Source organism: Protopterus annectens, chromosome 1.part1 (genome assembly GCF_019279795.1).
Source record: "Protopterus annectens isolate FY-2018-M chromosome 1.part1, PAN1.0, whole genome shotgun sequence".
NCBI lineage: Eukaryota > Metazoa > Chordata > Ceratodontiformes > Protopteridae > Protopterus > Protopterus annectens.
Window position 1 is genome coordinate 1,630,524,167 of NC_056726.1, and position 18,665 is coordinate 1,630,542,831.

The following is an 18,665-nucleotide window of genomic DNA, read 5'->3' on the forward strand; positions in this document are numbered from 1 at the left end:
AGTATAAAGGTAAGTTATAATGCTTGGCAAATGTATGCACGGAGCTCCAAGTAGCAGCCTCTAAAATGTCTTTGGTAGCCACTCCTCGTAAAAAGCTGTGGTAGTGGCTGTAGCCCTTGTAGAGTGAGGCCTGATGTTTTCTGGAGTTTTCTTCCCATGGTAGGAGTAACAAAATCTAATGCAATTTCCTATCCACTTAGAGATTGTCTGTTTTGAAATTGCTTTTCCTTCCATTCCTGTTGCATATGCTACCAGTAGCTGGTCAGTTTTTCTATTGCTCTTGGTCCTGTCCAGGTAGTAACGTAATTGTCTATGTACATCCAAGGTATGCAACAGCCTTTCTCCCCTGTTATGTGGGTTGGGGAAGAATGTAGGTAGGTGGATAGCTTGATTTAAAGATACCCTGGAGACCACCTTTGGCATAAAAGTAGGATTAGTTCTCATGGACACTCTTATCTTGATGGAAGATCAGGAAGGGCTGTACTGACATTAATGCCTGTAGCTCAGATACCCTTCTTGCTGAAGTGATTGCAAGCAGGAAAGCAGTCTTCTATTATAAGTACTGTAAATCTGCTGTTGCTGCTGGCTCGAAAGGAGGGAGTGTCAACTTTTCTAGCACAAAGTTCAAGTCCCATGCTGGCAATGGCGGCTTCCTAGGTGGTTTTACATTTGTAATTCCTCTCAGAAACTGCCTGAGCAGAGGATGTGAGAAGACTGGAGGATCCAAGTTGTATTCTGCTGAAATAGCTGATGCATGAATCTTAATGGAAGAATAGGACAGGCCGTTGTGGAAGAGCTCTGCCAAGTATTCCAGGATGTTAGCTATGTTTACCAGTGACACATTCTCTCCTTTTGCAGTACTCCAAATGAGATATCTTTTCCATTTTGCTGAATAATTTTTTTCTTGTTGAGGGTCTGCGAGCCTCCAAGATAATGTCTTTAACCCTTTGAGATAAATCTAGGTTATTTGGTCTTATGCATGTTCCAGGCAGCCAGCTGCAGTGTTTTCAGGTTTGGATGCAGGGTTTTGAAGTTGTTCTGTGTTAACAGCAAGGGAACTAGGGGCAGAGGCCATATTTGTTCCCGAGACATACTCCTCAGTAATGGGTACCAATGTTGCCTTGGCCAGTCTGGCGCTATCAGGATGATCCTTGGACGGTCTTCTTTGATCTTCAATAGCACCTTGTGCATCAAAGGAAGAGGTGGGAATGCATATGCTGTCAGGTTTTTCCAACTGAAAGATAGGGAGTCCACTTTCCAAGCAAGTGGGTGGTACGTCCTTGTGCAGAATTTTTTCAGTTGGTGATTGTGTGGGGATGCAAATAAGTCTATTTCTGGTAGTCCCCATTTCCCTGTAATGGTTTTGAAGATGTCCGGATGCAGCATCCATTCGTGGGCATCCGTGGTAGTTCTGCTTAGGATGTCTGCTAGTATATTTTCTTTTCCTGGCACAAAAATTGCTTGTAACTGAATGTTGAAGCTCAGTGCCACATTCCAGAGGTCCACTGCCATCCGGCATAGAGGGTATGAATGTGTGCCTCCCTGTTTGTTGATGTACCACGTAACTGTGGTGTTGTCCGTCCTTATCAGCAGTTGACCCTGTCGAAGAAATGGTCTGAATGCATGAATTGCCAGTTTTACTGCCAGCATTTCCTTTTGATTTATGTGTAGGTGCAGCTGGTCTTGAGTCCATAAGCCTTGTATGCACTTGTCCAGCATGTGTGCCCCCCAACCGAGGTCTGAGGCGTCTGTTGTGATGGTCTGGCTTGGTTGAGTGCTGTGGAAGGGCAGTCCCTTGTTTGATTGACAGGCCTGAGCCCACCATTGGAATTTCTTGCTTCAGGCATGGAATTATTGGAATTAGAAGTTATGTACTCACCATAATGTTCCATCTGAGTAGGTGTATTCATTTGTCTGCAACCTGTGGGTTATGGATCCGATATCGGATCCGAACCGGCATGGTTTACCAGCTATGGATCCAAGCTCTCAGCTCCTCCCCTCACCCATAATGCCCTGCTCTACCCTCATGACCTCAGATCGAGTTTGCCAACAGCAAGAACACCCTGAAAAGGGTAACGCACCATATGCAGGAAACAAAAGCCAGGGGGATAGGAGGGCGGGATGGTTGCAGACAAATGAATACACCTACTCAGATGGAACGTTATGGTGAGTACATAACTTCTAAATCTGAAGTAGGAGATTCATTTGTCTGCAACCTGTGGGACAGAGTCCCCAGCTACCTGAATCTTGGGCGGCCATCATGGAAGGATATTCCGGAGCACCGCGGAGCCAAAGGATGCTCTACCCCTAGATGCAAGATCCAACTTGTAGTGGGAAATAAAGGTATGAGATGAAGCCCACGTGGCTGCTGCACAAATATCATCTAGAGGAATCTTAGCCTTAAAGGCTGCCGAGGTAGAGACTGACCGGGTTGAATGGGCGTACACCTCCGGTGCGGGCCTTCCTGAAGCTTGATAAGCCAATAAGATACATTGTGAAATCCAGCGAGACAGAGAGACTTTAGAAATTGGCTTGCCCAAATTAAATTTAGCAAAGGAAATGAACAACTGGTCGGATTGCCTATGACCAGCCGTTCTGTTTAGATAAAATCTAAGTTGCCTGTGAACATCTAAGGAGTGAAGCTTGTATTCACCTTTGTTTTCATATTTAGGAAAGAAAACAGGGAGGTTAATGGATTGATTAATGTTTGCTTCAGAAGCTACCTTAGGAAGAAAGGACGGATTGGTCCTGAGGTAAACACGGTCCGGATGAAAGACCAAGTAAGGAGGTTTAGCTGATAATGCTTGGAGCTCTGAAACTCTCTTGGCCGAAGTAATGGCTACTAAGAAAGCAGTCTTGAATGATAAGAATTTGAGATCTACCGTAGCCGCCGGTTCGAAGGGGGGGGGGGCGATCAAGGCCTGGAGAACTAAGGAAAGGTCCCAGGGAGGAACCGCTTGTTTTACAGGGGGCCTGAGAAGGAAAGTACCTTTAAGGAAAATTTTACACAACTTGGCCGACATGAGTGGACTGGAGTCATGACCAATGTGATAATGTGAAATTGCCGCAAGTTGTACTTTGACTGTGGAACTGCTGGCACCATCGTTAGAGAGAGTGGTTAAGAAATCAAGCACTAAAGGAAGAGGAACTGTGAAGGGATTCAGGCCTTGCCGCTCCACCCACAAAGAAAACCGTTTCCATTTGCTATGGTAGACTTTCCTAGTGGACGGTTTATGAGCTGCCACCAGGATCGCCTTAACAGGGGACGAAATACCGGGACTCCTGATCAAGAGTGGAACTGGAGCAGCCAAGTGGTCAGCTTCAGGTTGTCCAGGTTCGGAAGAGATAGGCAGGATGGATGAGATATCAGATCCGGAATGGGATCTAGAATCCAAGGGGGATTCACCGAGTGAGACCTTAGGAAGGTGAACCAGATCTGTCGAGGCCAAAAAGGAGCAATGAGAATCATTCTGCAACCCACCCGAGAGGCTTTCTGAAGAACTTGGAGCATCAGAGGCAAGGGGGGATAAGCATACAGGAGACCGGGTGGCCAAGCATGCACCAGAGCGTCTCTTGGGGAACCTCCTGGAGGAGGTATCAGAGCGAAAAAACTGTCGCACTTGGTGTTTGAGGGAGAGGCAAAGAGATCGCATGAAGGAGTTCCCCACCGTGCGAATATGCGTTCCGCTACTTGAGTATTGAGAGACCACTCGTAAGGGGTCAGAATGGTGCGACTGACCTTGTCCGCCAGGATGTTGGACCGACCCGGAATGTGCGTTGCTATTAGAAAGCGGTTGGTGGAGATTGCCCATTCCCAAACTTTCATGGCTTCTCGACAAAGAGGGTAAGACCTCGTTCCTCCTTTCTTGTTGATATACCAGACAACCGACATGTTGTCCGATTGAATCGCAATTGTTCCCAAGGGAAGAAAGGCCTGAAGTGCTAGCAACGCTAAGAGCACTGCTCTCATCTCTAGAACGTTGATATGCAGTAAGGTCTCTGAATCGTTCCACGTGCCTTGGACGGTCCGGCCCGCAAAACGCCCCCCCCCACCCGAGGCGGGAGGCGTCCACGGTCACCGTGGCGAGAGGGGGAGAAGCACAAAATGGGCGGCCTCCGTGGAGATCTGGGGAGTGAAGCCACCACAGGAGGGATCGCTTGCAAGCCTTGCTGATCGCAATGGGATGATGCATAGGAAGAGCAAGGTAAGACCACTGTACTAAGAGAGTCCACTGGAGGATGTGCATATTGAGCCTGGCGAGAGGAAGAAGTGCTATAGCAGACGCCATGGACCCTAGAGCCCTCGGGACCAACTCCGCCGGAACAGAACTTGAGTGGAGAATGGCCCGCACCTGGAGCTGCAGATTTTGAACTTTGTCCGCAGTGAGGAAGGCTTTTAAACTCCTTGTGTCTAACCTGCCCCCTATAAAATCTAAGAGCTGTGTGGGTGCTAGGTTGGATTTCTTTGTGTTTATAGTGATGCCCAGACTGGGAGCAAGATGGAGAAAGGAGTCTCGCGCCAATAGTAGTAGATGCCTTGTTGGGGCGTTAAGGAGCCAGTCGTCCAGGTAGGGGAAGACCTGCACCCCCTGAAGCCTCAGGTGGGCCGCTACCACTGCTAATACTTTGGTGAACACCCTGGGGGCTGTGGTGAGACCAAAGGGAAGGACCCGGAACTGGTAGTGACTGGCTCCCAGCCGGAAGCGGAGGAACCTCCTGGAGCGCCTGTCCATTAGGATGTGGTAGTACGCATCTTTGAGGTCTATGGAACACATCCAGTGATTTTCTCCCAGAAGGGGGAGAATAGATTGCAGAGTGACCATTCGGAACTTCTCCTTGGGAACTGCCAGGTTCAAGAGAGAAAGGTCTAAAATTGGTCTTAGATCCCCCGTCTTTTTGGCACTAAAAGAACCTGGAGTAGAACCCTGATCCGATCTGGTCTGGGGACGGGCTGGATGGCTCTTTTCTTTAGCAGATGGCCAATTTCTGCCAAAGCGGCCTCCCGTTGACCGGGTGGAACGTCTGGGAGGGATTTCAACTTTGGTAAGTGACGAAATGGGATACGGTATCCTCTGGATATAATCTGGAGAACCCAGCGGTCTGATGTTATGGACTCCCATGCCGCTAGGTGCCCGAACGTCCCCCGACTGCCTCCAGAGTGGAGCAGCCGGGCAACCCCTCAGGGTTGCTGTGCGGGCCGTTCAGAGAAGGGTTCTCTGGACCCGAAGTTCCTGGGAGCCCCTCTGCCCCTAGGGCGGCGTCCTCCCTGTCCTCCTCTGCCACGGAAGGACTGGTTGTCCGGAGCAGGCTGGGATTGCTGCGACTTCCGGAACCACATCTTATTCTGACCCTTTTGGTTCCTAGAATAGGGCCTCTGGGGTGCAGAGAAGCGGATTCCGACGGCAGACAGCGTCTTCCCGTCCTTCTCGCTCTGGGTCAAGGTGTCGCGAACGGTTTTGCCAAAGAGGGCAGAACCATCAAAGGCGCTCGCAAATGACGCTTTGAAGGGCTCTGAGAAATCGCAATGACGGAGCCAGGCCTGACGTCTAGTGACTAGACCTGCCCCTGCGGCTCTAGCGGCGCCTTCCGTAGCATGGGAGAGTAGCCGCCTAGAGGCATTGGTAACTGATCTAAGAGTGGCTATGCGGGTGGAGTGCAGCACTTTGTCCTCCTCAGACATGGACTCTGGGGGAGATGCAGCGTATTCTTTAATGAGATCGCGCTGCATCCTGATAACGTGTGCCAGGTAGTTCAGCGCCCTTACCGAGAAGGTCGCTGAACTAAACATCCGCTTCCCCAAGCGGTCCATCATCCGAGACTCCTTGCTTGGGGGATGGACTGAGGGACTCTCCTGAGCAAGTTCCCTCTTGGTGGCCGCCGTCAACAAGGCATCTACCGGAGGCCCCTTACTCCAATGGGCACGGTCAGACGGTGGACTGAGGATCCGGTCGGGCCTCTTAGGGATTGGCTCCACGGTGTCCGGTTCCTTCCACGCCCTGGTGGTAATGAGGTCCACCAGGGGGTCGGCAGGAGGGGACACCCAAGAGGTAGACGGACCCACTTCAAATGCCTCCAAGAACACGGACTCGTCCGAGGAAGACTTGGGGGCAGACAACCCCCCCCTTATGCGGAGCATTTCCATGAGGTCTCCAAATGAGACATCCTCGGGGGGTGACCGTGGGGAGCTTTCCCCTTCCTCCAAATCCGTGTCTTCCGTGAGAGACTCGGGGTAGTCAATGTGCCTCCTTTTGCACGTATGCTTGCGAGGAACATCCTCTGGGGGGCTGTCAGAGGACTCCTCGCAAGCAGCAATCTGTTCCAGTGGAGCAGCTTGGGGCACAGAAGCGGGCTGTCCCAAAGGCCGGATGGTGGAAGCCTGACCCAGTGCAGAGGGAGCGCGGGACGGAGCCGAAACAAGTGCCGGGGGTCCGGAGACCCTCAACAGGGCCCTCTCCACTACATCAAAGGCCGAAGGGGAGCCGACCTCGACCAAAGGATCCGACAATCGGCTCCCCCTCGGATCCGAAGAGTGGATCGGAGCCGGCGCCGAAGCGCTCGGATCCGAAGGGACATTGCGCTCTGACACAGACTGCGCCAAAGGAGCACTGATCCCCCCGGATCCAGGCTCCGAGAGGTCGGATCCGATGCACTCGAAGGCAGGGTCGGATCCGAAGTACCAAGTACTATCGGCGCCGACCCACCACCGGCTCCGAAGCTGCTCGGCTCCAACTGCTCCGAACCCGGGTAGCGGGTCGGAGAAGGAGCAATTGGCTTGAAAAAGGGGGTCGAGCTCCCCCCAAGAGGGGGGGGGGGAGGCAAGAGCACTCCCATCTGCATCTGGGCCTGGATGAACCTTCTCATCATCCGGTCCAGATCAGCATCCGATAGGCTGTACGTTGCTCTCGACGAGGCTACCGAGGTAGGCCTCGAGTGCCTCCTCAATAGCCTCGACGGAGATCGGGTCTCCTCCTCCTCAGGTCCCGGTGAAAAACACACTGGAGACCGGAGCCGAGGAGGAGGAGAGCCAGCAGACAAGGGAGCCGGGGAGAAGCTTGCTTGGCTGGCGGGGCCGAAACAGAGGTCTCGGCCCGCCGCTTATGGTGCTTCTCCCTCCGGTCCTTCTTCCTAGCATCCCTCTCCTCCGAACCAGAAACGGGCGGTTGAGTCCCAGGAGGAGGAGGGGGAGCCGGAGAGGGAATAACCGTGGAGACTGTTACCCCCGAAGGAGCGGAGGTCGGAGCCGAGTCCGGCAAGAGACCCGCCAAAACAAGCTTGGACCTCCGCTCCTTCAATGCCCTGGGGTTGAACCCTGCACAAATGGAACATCCAGATGTGAGGTGTTCAACCCCCAGGCATCTAACACACCGAGTGTGGCCATCAGCTGGGGAAAGCTTATGGCCACACTCTGAGCACTTAGAGAAAATAGCCTTGGGCTGCTCAGACATCCCAAGCTAACAAAATAAAAGTTACTAGAACTAAAGTAAAGTAACTAAAAAAGAAAAATCACTCACAGGCCCAACACACACACTACGCTACCAGCGAGGGGAGGGATATAAATTTGAGATTAAACTCTAAAAAAAGTAATAATACAAGAAGGAAACCTACACTTTCACACAAAATTAACCAAAAATTTTTTAAATTTGACTAATTTAAACACTGAATATAGCACTTAGCTGGAGAGCTGGAAAAACAATCTGGTCACCATGCGCGGCAAACGAGATCTGAGGTCATGAGGGTAGAGCAGGGCATTATGAGTGAGGGGAGGAGCTGAGAGCTTGGATCCATAGCTGGTAAACCATGCCGGTTCGGATCCGATATCGGATCCATAACCCACAGGTTGCAGACAAATGAATCTTCTACTTCAGATTTTGGGTTTCTAGGCTGTGCTTTTGCTGAGACCATAAATTCCTTAGGTACCACTGTAACTTTCTCATATGTAGTCTGGCATGTGGAATCAATATTATGCAGGATGCCATGTAACCGAGAGCTTGCAGGACTTTTCTTGCTGTTAGCTGGTTCTGTTTTGTTAGTGCCATGAAGTAGAAAGGGAGTTGCTCCTGTTTTTCTACTGTCAGGAATGCCATTTGTTTTGATGTGTCCAGATCTGCACCCAAGAAGGTTATCCTTTGGGATGGTATCAGCCTTGACTTTTTTATATTGACTGTGCATCCCAGGGCTTGTAGTAGATGAATGACCCTTTGCAAATCTTTTGTTAATTTGTTTTTGTTGTCCGCTTGTAACAGGCAGTCGTCCAGGTAAGGGTAAATTTGAATTCCCTGAAGTCTGCAATGAGCAATTACTGATGCCAGGCATTTCGTGAATACTCTGGGCGCAGTAGATAATCCAAAGGGCAATGCTGAGAATTGATAATGCTCTGATCCTGCAAGAAATCTGAGGTATCTTCTGCAATTTGGTCGTATGGGGACGTGCAGGTATGCCTCCTTGAGATCTAGAGTTACCAGCCAAGACTCCTTGCCCAGCATGGGAAGAAGCTGCTGTAGGGTCAGCATTTTGAATTTTGGAACAATGAGGTATGTGTTTAAAGCGGACAGGTCGAGAATAGGTCTCCATTGGTTTTCTTTTCTTGGTACCAGGAAGAGTCTGGAGTAAAATCCTTGCCCTTGTTCCATAGATGGTACCCTTTTTACAGCTCTCATCCTTAATAAGAGAGTTATTTGTTGTAGAGCTTCTGTCTTCTGATTTGGAGGTAGGTTTGGCATTCCTCTCTTCCTTGGTAGAGTATGGAAGTAAAACCTGTAACCTTGGTCTAGCCTGCCACTGACGTCCCCTGTAGGCACCTTTGGATTGACCCCTGCCTCTTGAGCGCCTATTCCTGCCTCTCGGAGTTCTGGAGGTGTCTGGAAAGGACCAATTCTTGGAAGGCCAGTTCCTGCTAAACCTTGGAGGCTGGACCTGCAAGAAATCCTTGACTGTCTGGACTGATTTTGCTTTCTCTTCCACCTTCTTCAGCACCTGCTGTGCAGGGGAGCCAAACAAAATGAGCTTATCCATGGGAGCATCTAGGAGCTTTGATTTAACATGGTCTGGTAAGGACTGCTCTTTTAACCATGCATGTCTTCTGATCACTGTGCCAGTCATGGCTGATCTAAAGGAAGCCTCCAGTGCATCATAGCCACATTTTAAGGAATGATTACTGACCTGCTGAATGTTATGTACCATTTCCTGTACAGATTTTTTGTCTAATGGTTCATCCGAGGACAGTTTTTTAGTTAACTGGTCTAACATAAATTCCTGATACTGAATCATGTAGAATTGACAGTTCAAGGCCCTAGCTGAAAGAGTAGCAGAAGTGTAAACTTTTTTACCCCATCTCTCTAAGGCCCTAGATTCCCTTTCAGAGGGGAGGGGGTTTTTGGTAGAGGAAGCTGCTACAGCCTTGGGTCCCTGGGAGATAGTTTCGGGATCTGCAAAAGGGGCCTTATACAAATGATAATGTGTGTCCGGAACCCTGTAGTACCTATTGGGCTTAGCAGGGGCCGGAGGAAGAGAATCAGGAGCAGTACAAGCATCATTAAAAGCATCATCCACAACAGTAAGTACTGGAGGAATGGCTAAAGGCCTATGCTGTGGCAAATGCAAAAAGGTTCTAAGCCTTTTCCTAGAGTCTGAAAAATCCTGGCCCTGCCATTGAAATTGTTCCCTCATAGCATGCAAGGTTTCCCCAAAAGAAAATTCCTCAGGCGGAGAGGCAGAAGGAATGGACTCTTCTACATCAGAGTCCTCATAAGGGGAAAAAGGGCCCTCTGGAGGGTTTGAATTATCTGATTCATCAGAGGAGCCATCTGAAGAAACTGGCTCAGGGGGCTGTACTCTAGTCCTCTTCTCTGGAGGTGGGTGAGAGGCCCTGTCTGGATGTGGTTGGGATCCCCGGATCAAGGAAATGAGATCCTCTGCTAGACTAAGCATTTGTGAACTAGAGCTAGGCCTGTGAGAGGGGGTCTTAGCAGGCACAGATTTGGTAGTTTTTGCTGCTTTAGCCCTGGCAAAGGCCTTAATCGACATGGATGCAGGAGGCCTAGCAGCTCCACGTGCAGGGGTAGAAATATCCAAAGGGATAGTATCAGATAAATCCTGTGAACCTGCAAGAGCAGGTGGGATTTCAGTAGCAGATTCAGCCAAGCTGGATGAGGCCTCGGTAAGTGGCAAGCTTTCGGCCGAAGGAAGAACCGTGGACTCGGTTTCAGCCGAAACCGAGACACTCACGGTTATTTAACCGCGGTTTCGGGCGAAACCGCGGACCGCGAGTGTCGGTCCTTTTCCTTGCGTTTTTTAGAAATTTGCGTAGTCGGAGTATCCGACGGCATAATGTAAGCAAAAGCGGAGCCGAAAAAGCAAATTCCGACCGACGTCTAAGCGTCCGTCGGTTGAAAGAAGCACAGGCTAGACAAGCTGCTACGTCGTGGTCTGGGCCTAAGCAAGGTAAGCAGTAAGAGTGGAAATCTTTATGAGGTATTTGTTTCCCACAAGTTAAACAGTTATTCACTTTTTCTGACATTGGCTGAGGCAAGAAAGAGTCCCCAACGGGGTACTTAGCTTTTTAGAAGTCTTCGGTACTTGTAGTAGTAATCTCTGGTTCTGACCGACCGGCACTTGTGAACAGCTTCTGCTTCGGGCACCACGCGGCAAGAAAGACGGGAGGAAAATGGCGTCAGCTGATGCCTTTATACCCGAAGAACTGCAGCTATGACGTCGGGTGAAGTGCGACACCAGCCGAGGCCAGACCCAGACTTTGGAATCCGGCCAACCGAAGGGCTGCCTGACGACAGGACAACCCATTTGTAAGGACTGCAGATGCATCCTTGAAGGACATCCCTAGACCAAGAAGCTGCTGACGTAGCCTTAGATCGAGACGTATGAGCCTTCACTCTTCCTGAAAGAGACAAACCTCTATTTGAATAAGCCCGGCCAATGCATTGTGAAATCCAGCGAGCAATAGTCACTTTTGAGACAGGTTTACCCAAGAAAGGCTTGGCATAGGACACACAAAGCTGATCAGACTTGCGGAAAGGTTTAGTCCTGTGCAGATAAAACCTCAACTGCCTGTGAACGTCCAATAAATGTAATTTATATTCCCCTTTCTTCTGGTAGTTCGGAAAAAATACTGGTAAATTAACAATCCGATTAATATTGGCCTTCGAGGCTACCTTGAGAAGGAAGAACAGGTTAGTGCATAGCGACACTCTATCCTTGTGAAAGATCATATAAGGGACTTTGAGAGAAAGAGCTTGAAGTTTAGACACCCTTCTACCAGATGTAATGGCAACCAAGAAGGCAGTTTTCCATGTCAAAAATTGTAGATCCACAGATGCCGCAAGCTCAAAGGGAGGAGAAACCAATGCCTACACAACAACAAAGTGAGGTCCCACAGAGGAATGGGGTCCTTAACCAGGGGTCTGAGAAGAAATGCACCTTTGAGAATGTAAGTTTAGAAGAAGCCAACGAAGACATGCCCACCCCAACATGAAAAATAAAAATGGCGGCTAGTTGAACTTTCACCGTTGAGGAACTAGCGCCTTGATGAAAAAGGTTGGCTAGAAAATCTAAAACCGCTGAAAGCGATGCAGTGAAAGGGTCCAAAGACCTCTGAATAGCCCAAATAGAAAAAAGTTTCCATATACTGCGATAAACTTTTCTGGTGAACGATTTATGAGCCACCACCAGAATGGATTTAACAGGATGCGTACGGTCACATCAAGATGCTCAGGAGCTCCCGGAGGTTCCTTCGCTTCTGGCTAGGAGCCAATCATTACCAATTTTGTGCCCTCCCCTTTGGTCTCACCACATCCCCCCCCCCCCGGGTATCCTGTCTGAGGGGAGAAACATCTTTGATTGTATTGTGTCTAGCCGTGCCACAATGAAATCTAGAATGTGAACCAGGTGAAGAGCAGACTTGTTAATATTGATCGTGATGCCAAACTTGTTGGCTAACTGAAAGAAGGAGTCCCTGGCCTGACATAGTAGATGTTCTGAGGGAGTCCTAAGAATCATGGGAAACGAAGCAGCCAAGCAGTGAGCTTCAGACTGTCCAGATCTGGATGAGGAATCCCTGAGGGATGCGAAAGCAGATCCAGGACCAGATCAAAGGTCCACAGTGGAACAGCTAGGCGAGACCTGAGTAAGGGAAACCAAACCTGTCGAGGACAGAATGGGGCAATGAGGATCACAGTGCTCCCCAGCCTTTGGACTTTCAGCAGAAACTTCGACATGAGGGGAAGAGGAGGATATGCAGAAAGAAGCCCAGGAGGCCAAAAATGAATCAGTGTGTCTCTGGGGGCTTCCCCCAGTGGGGGATTCAGAGCGAAAAAGTCACTGCATTTTACCTTGGAAGGAGATGTGAAGAGATCACAGCAAGGATGAACCCACTCTACTGAAGGCTTCAGAGACCACTCAAAGCATCAGGATAGATCTGCTGAGCCTGTCTGCTAAGATGTTGGACCGTCCCAGGATGTGGATTGCCACCAGAAAACAGCCGGTGGAGATCACCCATTCCCACACTCTTATGGCCTCTCGACAGAAGGGACAAGATCTGGTTCCTCCCTGTTTGCTGATATACCAGACCACTGACATGTTGCCCTTCTGAATTGCAATCATTCCCAGAGGAAGATGAGCATGGAGGGCCTGCAATGCAAGAACTGCTCATCTCTAGAACATTGATGTGCAGATAGGTCTCGAAAGGGGACCACGTGCCTTGGACTGTCCTTCCTGAGCAATGCCCACCCCAGAGTAGGGAGGCATCCGTGGTCACCATGGTTTGGGGTAAAGGAGGTTCAAAAGGACGTCCCTTGAGGAGATCTGGGGACTGAATCCACCACCAAAGGGAGTCCCTGCATACTTTTGAAATTCTTAGTGGAAAGGACAAAGGAAGGTCTAACAGTGACCACTGAACCGCTAGAGTTCATTGCAGTACCCTCATATGAATGCGTGCCATGGGGAGAAGATTTATCATGGCCGCCATAGAGCCTAAAGCTCTTAACACTGCTTCAGCTGTTGGTAAATGGGTGTGAAGAATGTATACGACATGTAGCCTCAAGCTGCATATCCTGTCTGAGGGGAGAAACATCTTTGATTGTATTGTGTCTAGCCGTGCCACAATGAAATCTAGAATGTGAACCAGGTGAAGAGCAGACTTGTTAATATTGATCGTGATGCCAAACTTGTTGGCTAACTGAAAGAAGGAGTCCCTGGCCTGACATAGTAGATGTTCTGAGGGGGTGGTAAACAGCCAACCGTCCAGGTACAGAAAGATTTGAATGCCCTGAAGCCTCAGGTGAGCCACTATCATTGCCATTACCTTGGTAAACACCCGGGGGGGGGGATGTGGTGAGACCAAAGGGGAGGGCACAAAATTGGTAATGATTGGCTCCTAGCCAGAAGCGAAGGAACCTCCGGGAGCTCCTGAGCATCTTGATGTGACCGTACGCATCCTGGAGGTCGATCAAGCACATCCAGTCTCTGTCCTGCAGATAAGGCAGAAAAGATTGAATTGTGACCATCCAGAATTTTGTCTTGGTTACGGATAGTTTCAATTGGGACAGATCCAATATTGGTCTGAGGGCCCCCCCAGTCTTTTTTTGCACTAAAAAGAATCTGGAATAAACCCTAGATCCGGACAGGTCGGACAAGTTGGATGACTCGTTTTTTCAGCAGTGAGTCTACCTGCGCTGCTGCTTCCTCCCGCTGCGTGGGTGGAATGTCTGGGAGGGTTTTGTTGGAAGGGGGTAGATCCTTGAAGGTGACGAAATATCCTCTGGATATGACTCGTAGTACCCACTAATCTGTAGTGATAGACTCCCATGCTAGTGGGTGAAGTGACAGATGACCCCCATCGGCCTTCAGAGATGGACAGCCAAGCAACCCCTCAGGGTTGCTGTCCAGGTTTATCCGAGAAAGGTTCTCGGGACCCGAAATTCATAGGACCCCCTCTGCCTCTAGAGCGGTGTTTATCGTAACCTCCTCTGCCACTGGGGGAAAGTGAGTCCTAAGCATCCCGGGAAAACGCCCGAGACTTGTGGAACCATATCTTCTTCGGCCTCACTTGTTCCTGGAAAAAGGACGTTTGAGGTGGTGAGAAGTGGATTCCAATGACAGTGTCTTCCCATCATTCTCGCTCTGGACTGAAGTCTCTCCGACCATCTTCCAAAAAAGGGAAAAACCATCAAAATGGGTGCTGGTAAAAGACGCCTTCAAGGGCTCCGAGAACTGACAAAAGCTGAGCCAGGCATGGCGCCGGATGGCAACACCAGACTCCACCACCCGTGCGGCTCTCTCTGTGGCAAGGGAGAGCAAATGCATAGACATGTTGACTACAGATTTTAGGGTGGCCATTTCTGCATCGAACGACTTCCTGTTCTCTGCCGACATGGACCCTGGGGTCGACTCCATGACTTCCTTGAACAGATCTCTCTGGAGTCTAATAACGTGCGCCACGTAGTTCAGCATACTCACGCAGAAGATCGCTAAAGCATAGACTCTCTTCCCAAAATGATCCAACGTCCTCGACTCTCAGTCAGGTGAATGGACCGTGGAACTCTCCTGGGCGAATTCCTTCTTGGTGGCCTCTGCAACCAGCATAGCATCTACAGGGGACCCCTTGTGCCAGTGTAATTTGTCTGCAGGAGGGCTTAAGACCTTGTCCGAGCACTTTGGTATTGGCTTTACAGTGTCCGGCTCTTTCCATGCCCTAGATGTTATCAAATCCAGGAGTGGATCAGCAGGAGGGGACACCCAAGAGGTAGACTGGCTCAAGCTGAATGCTTCCAGAAACACGGACTCGTCAGAGATTGGTTCTGGGGCAAACCACCCCCATCTTTGGCAGAGGATCTCCTTGATATCTCCAAAGGAGACATCCTCGGGGGTGACCTTGGGGAACTCTCCCCTTCATCCAAGTCAGGGTATTCTGTGAGGGACTCTGGAGGAGAGTCCAAGTGCCTCCTTTTACACATATGCTTGCGGGAGGGGGGGGGCTCCTCGGGGGTACTCTGGGGAGGTCTTACTAGCGGGTTGTTCCAAGGCCGAAATGTCCTGGGGCATTATGGCTATGAGCTGTCCCTGAGAGGGCAAGATGGTCGGACCTGCACTAAAGACCAGGGGGGTCTGGATGGACTCCGGAGACAAAACAGTCAGAAGCCTTGACCCTATGAGAATCCTCTCCACCACGTTGAATGGAGAGGGAGAACAGAACTCCTGGGCTGAACTAGTGGAAGCCGCTCCCCCCGATCTGACCAGGTAGTCGGAGCGGAGATGCCGAGGGGGATGCTTCTCTCAGACAAGCTCGGGGCAGAGAGCACCCCCTCAGATCTGACCCGAGGCTACGACTCAGAGTTCAGATACGATCTAGTCGGATCCGACACACTCGAGGCACTGGCAGGTGTCGAGGTACACAGTACCATTGGCGCCGAACCCTCGACTCCGACCATCCTCAGATCCAACAGCTCCGAAACCATGGGTCGGATCAGAGAAGGACGGATAGGTCTAAATACTGGTTGGAAGGCGGCCGCGCCGGTGGGAGAAGGCCCTGGCAAGACCCCCATCTGAATATGAGTGCGGATAAATCTCCCCATCATCTTGTCCATCTCCGCTTCAGGTAGGCTCTGAGTAGAGGGGGAGGACGCCGCCGAAGTGGGCCAGGACAGCCAGTGAGGAGAAGGCCTAGGGGGCGACCGGCTAAATAGAACCTCTGGCTCAGGGCAGAGCCTTGTGGACCTGAGCAGAGGTGAAACAGGCCTGGAAACAGGCTTAGTCTTCGGTGGGGGGCCAGCCTCTACCAAGCAGTCAGGGGAGCCCTTGCAAGGCGGGTCCTTTTTGACCTTATCCCCTTCCCCGGGCCTCTTGGTGGGTGGGCGAGTTCCAGAGGCCGAGGAAGGGGAAGACGAAGCAGCAGCCACTGCTTTCTTAGTGGGGGAAGGTGGGACCGTCCCAGCAGTGGAGGGCAACAGGCCCTTGACAATCAGTTTGTCCCGCCTGTCCTTAAGAGCTCTGGGGTTAAATCCACTGCAAATAGGACAGGAGGTGAGCCACCCCCAAACAAACCACACAGAGTGTGGCCAACCGCCGGGGAAAGCTTATGGCCACACTCTGTGCATCTTTTGAAACCAGGCTTCGGGGTGTCTGCCATGACTTAAGTCGGTCCAAAGTAAACAAACACACACAAAGAGAAGAGGGGAGGAAGACAGAAAAGCCTACAAGAAACGAGCTATGAAGAACCCTCATGAAGGTATAGAAAGATTGGGTCTACTTCACCCTGTCGAAGGCCAATATCGAAGCTGATATTATACACACACACACAAACACACACACACAAACACACACACAAACACACACACACACACACACACACACACACACACACACACACACACACACACACACACACACACACACACACACACACACACACACACACAAACACAAACACACAAACACACAAACACACAAACACACAAACACACAAAAACACACACACACACAAAAACACACACACACACACACACAAACACACACACAAACACACACACAAACACACACACAAACACAAACACAGAAAGAGAAGAGGGGCAGAAGACAGAAAAGCCTACAAGAAACGAGCTATGAAGAACCCTCATGAAGGTATAGAAAGATTGTGTCTACTTCACCCTGTCGAAGACCAATATCGAAGCTGATATTATCGGCACCAAAATGTCGAAAGTGAAAGTCAACGGGCATATAAATGGAAATCTCCGTAAGGGGAGATTTCTGTTTACCGCAATGTAGTGCGATCTCGGAGTTGGTATATTTAATTAGTGGGGGTGCAGGGGGGCTTGCCCCCCTGCATAGAGCAATGTGTGCTGCGTGTGTGTGTTCTATGTTCGAGGGTTTCGACATTTTCGTTTCTATTATTACGCTGTCGACAGTTTGAGTTTTCAACAGCGTAATATAGACGTGAAAGATTAGGGGTGAAAAGGATAGTTAGAAAAGTACTAAAAGTTAAATTTTAGTCTTTAAACTGCAACACTACCACAGTGGAGCTCGGACCATGCTGCTTCCTCTCGGGTGACAAACGAGATCTGAGGAGCATGGAGCTCATAGCTGTAGCGGATCCGATATGGATCCGAGGACCCACAGGTTGAAGAGCAAATTAAGTAAACTACTTCAGATTACACGTTATGGGTTTCCTGGGTCACAGAGTTGGACCTACAGCTTGAAAGGAAGTGCTACTGGAGTTTGCCTATGATGATTTGAACATGGAGCAGCTGAAGTGCATTGCCCTGTTTTACCAGCCTTGAGGTAGATCTTTAATGTAGCTGGTCTAAATGTGTGGAAGGCATTATAACCTTGCACTGTTGGTTTGCTCTCTGCAACTTTTAAAACATGTCTCAGTGACTGCACAGACAATCAGTCCTTAGGGTGAGGAGAGCTTCTGGGTAGTGGAGTTTTAGGTTTAGAGTTCTAGCACTGAGCATTAAGACAAGAATACAAGCAAGAGACGTGTCAATACATACTGATAAGAAGCGACATGCTCAAATTAAAACTAGAAACTAATGCACAGTGTAATTTTTGTCTAGGGTCCTGCTAAGTACTGGGGAACAAAAAAACTGTTAACACATTCTGGCTATTCTGCAGCACAGTTGGGTGAAAAAACTGCCGACATGTATACACAAAGTCAAGATCAGTTTTCTAGTCGCAGCACTTAAATGGGGTAAGAGAGTATTTTATGTCACATGGCATCTGAAGAGCTAGGAATTGCAAAACAAACTCGCTCAATAAAAGCAAAGATTGAATCTGTATAGTATCAGCCACGGAAACATTTCAGACATTGTGCCATTTTTATTCAACACACTATGACCTTTATATGATAGAGTTAAGCACATGAAAGGTACCAAATGGTGTCCATGAGCAAAACAAATTGAAGCCAATAACAAGTATAAGTAGACATGAGATACTGATTGCCAACTCCAAATGGAGTCATTGGAGGGAGTGTTAGACATGAAAAAGTTTGTTGCTGTCATATAACAGATGTAACAGTCACCTGTATGTATTTAAACAGCCTTCAGTAACACAATCAAGTAAACAAACAAAAAGGCAGCACATAGTACCTTCATTATCAAAGTCTTTCAGGAAGGCAATTACTTTATCATTTTTTACTTTAGCAACTTTACGACCTCGAGTTGCAGTCTTCTTCCGAGCAGGAGCCATTTAACCAAACTTCTGAAAAGTGAAGATAAAATATTGAAGGTCAGAAACTATATTACAAGTCAGCAGTACAACAAATTTGCTACATTATTACATTCAAATGTTAGGCATCTCCAGCAACTAAATATGGTACTCCTATCAAGTGGAAAATTATAAAATTTAATGGTCAGTAGTGAAATTAAGCTGCAACCACTATGAAAATCGATTTGGCACTACCACTTGTTCAGAACTTCCTGCTGATAATCATTTTACAAAATCCAACTGTTTGACAACAAACTCAGCATGGTTCCAGTGAAAGCAACACACACCCTTAAGCATGGAACAGCCATCACTGTTTAGGCCTTTCAGTAACAGTGGGGGCATATCTATATTTATCTAAAACCCAATCACCTGAACAAACTAAGCTGATTAAAACCTTAAACTTGCAGATAACCTGTAAAACCATGACTCTAGATAAAAACTTGGGTATCCTGCAA

The 18,665-nt window shown here is 49.2% G+C and overlaps 1 protein-coding gene across 1 annotated transcript in view; it reads right to left on the reverse strand.

Annotated features, from left to right (window-relative positions):
- The window catches only part of CDCA8 (cell division cycle associated 8), a gene marked incomplete in the record, with an annotated part of 717,361 nt that extends 699,143 nt beyond the window's left edge, over positions 1–18,218 (reverse strand). The window contains 1 exon segment of the mRNA XM_044083643.1: positions 18,093–18,218. Coding sequence (XP_043939578.1) covers positions 18,093–18,192 — 100 coding nt within the window.
- Positions 18,219–18,665: the final 447 nt, after the last annotated feature.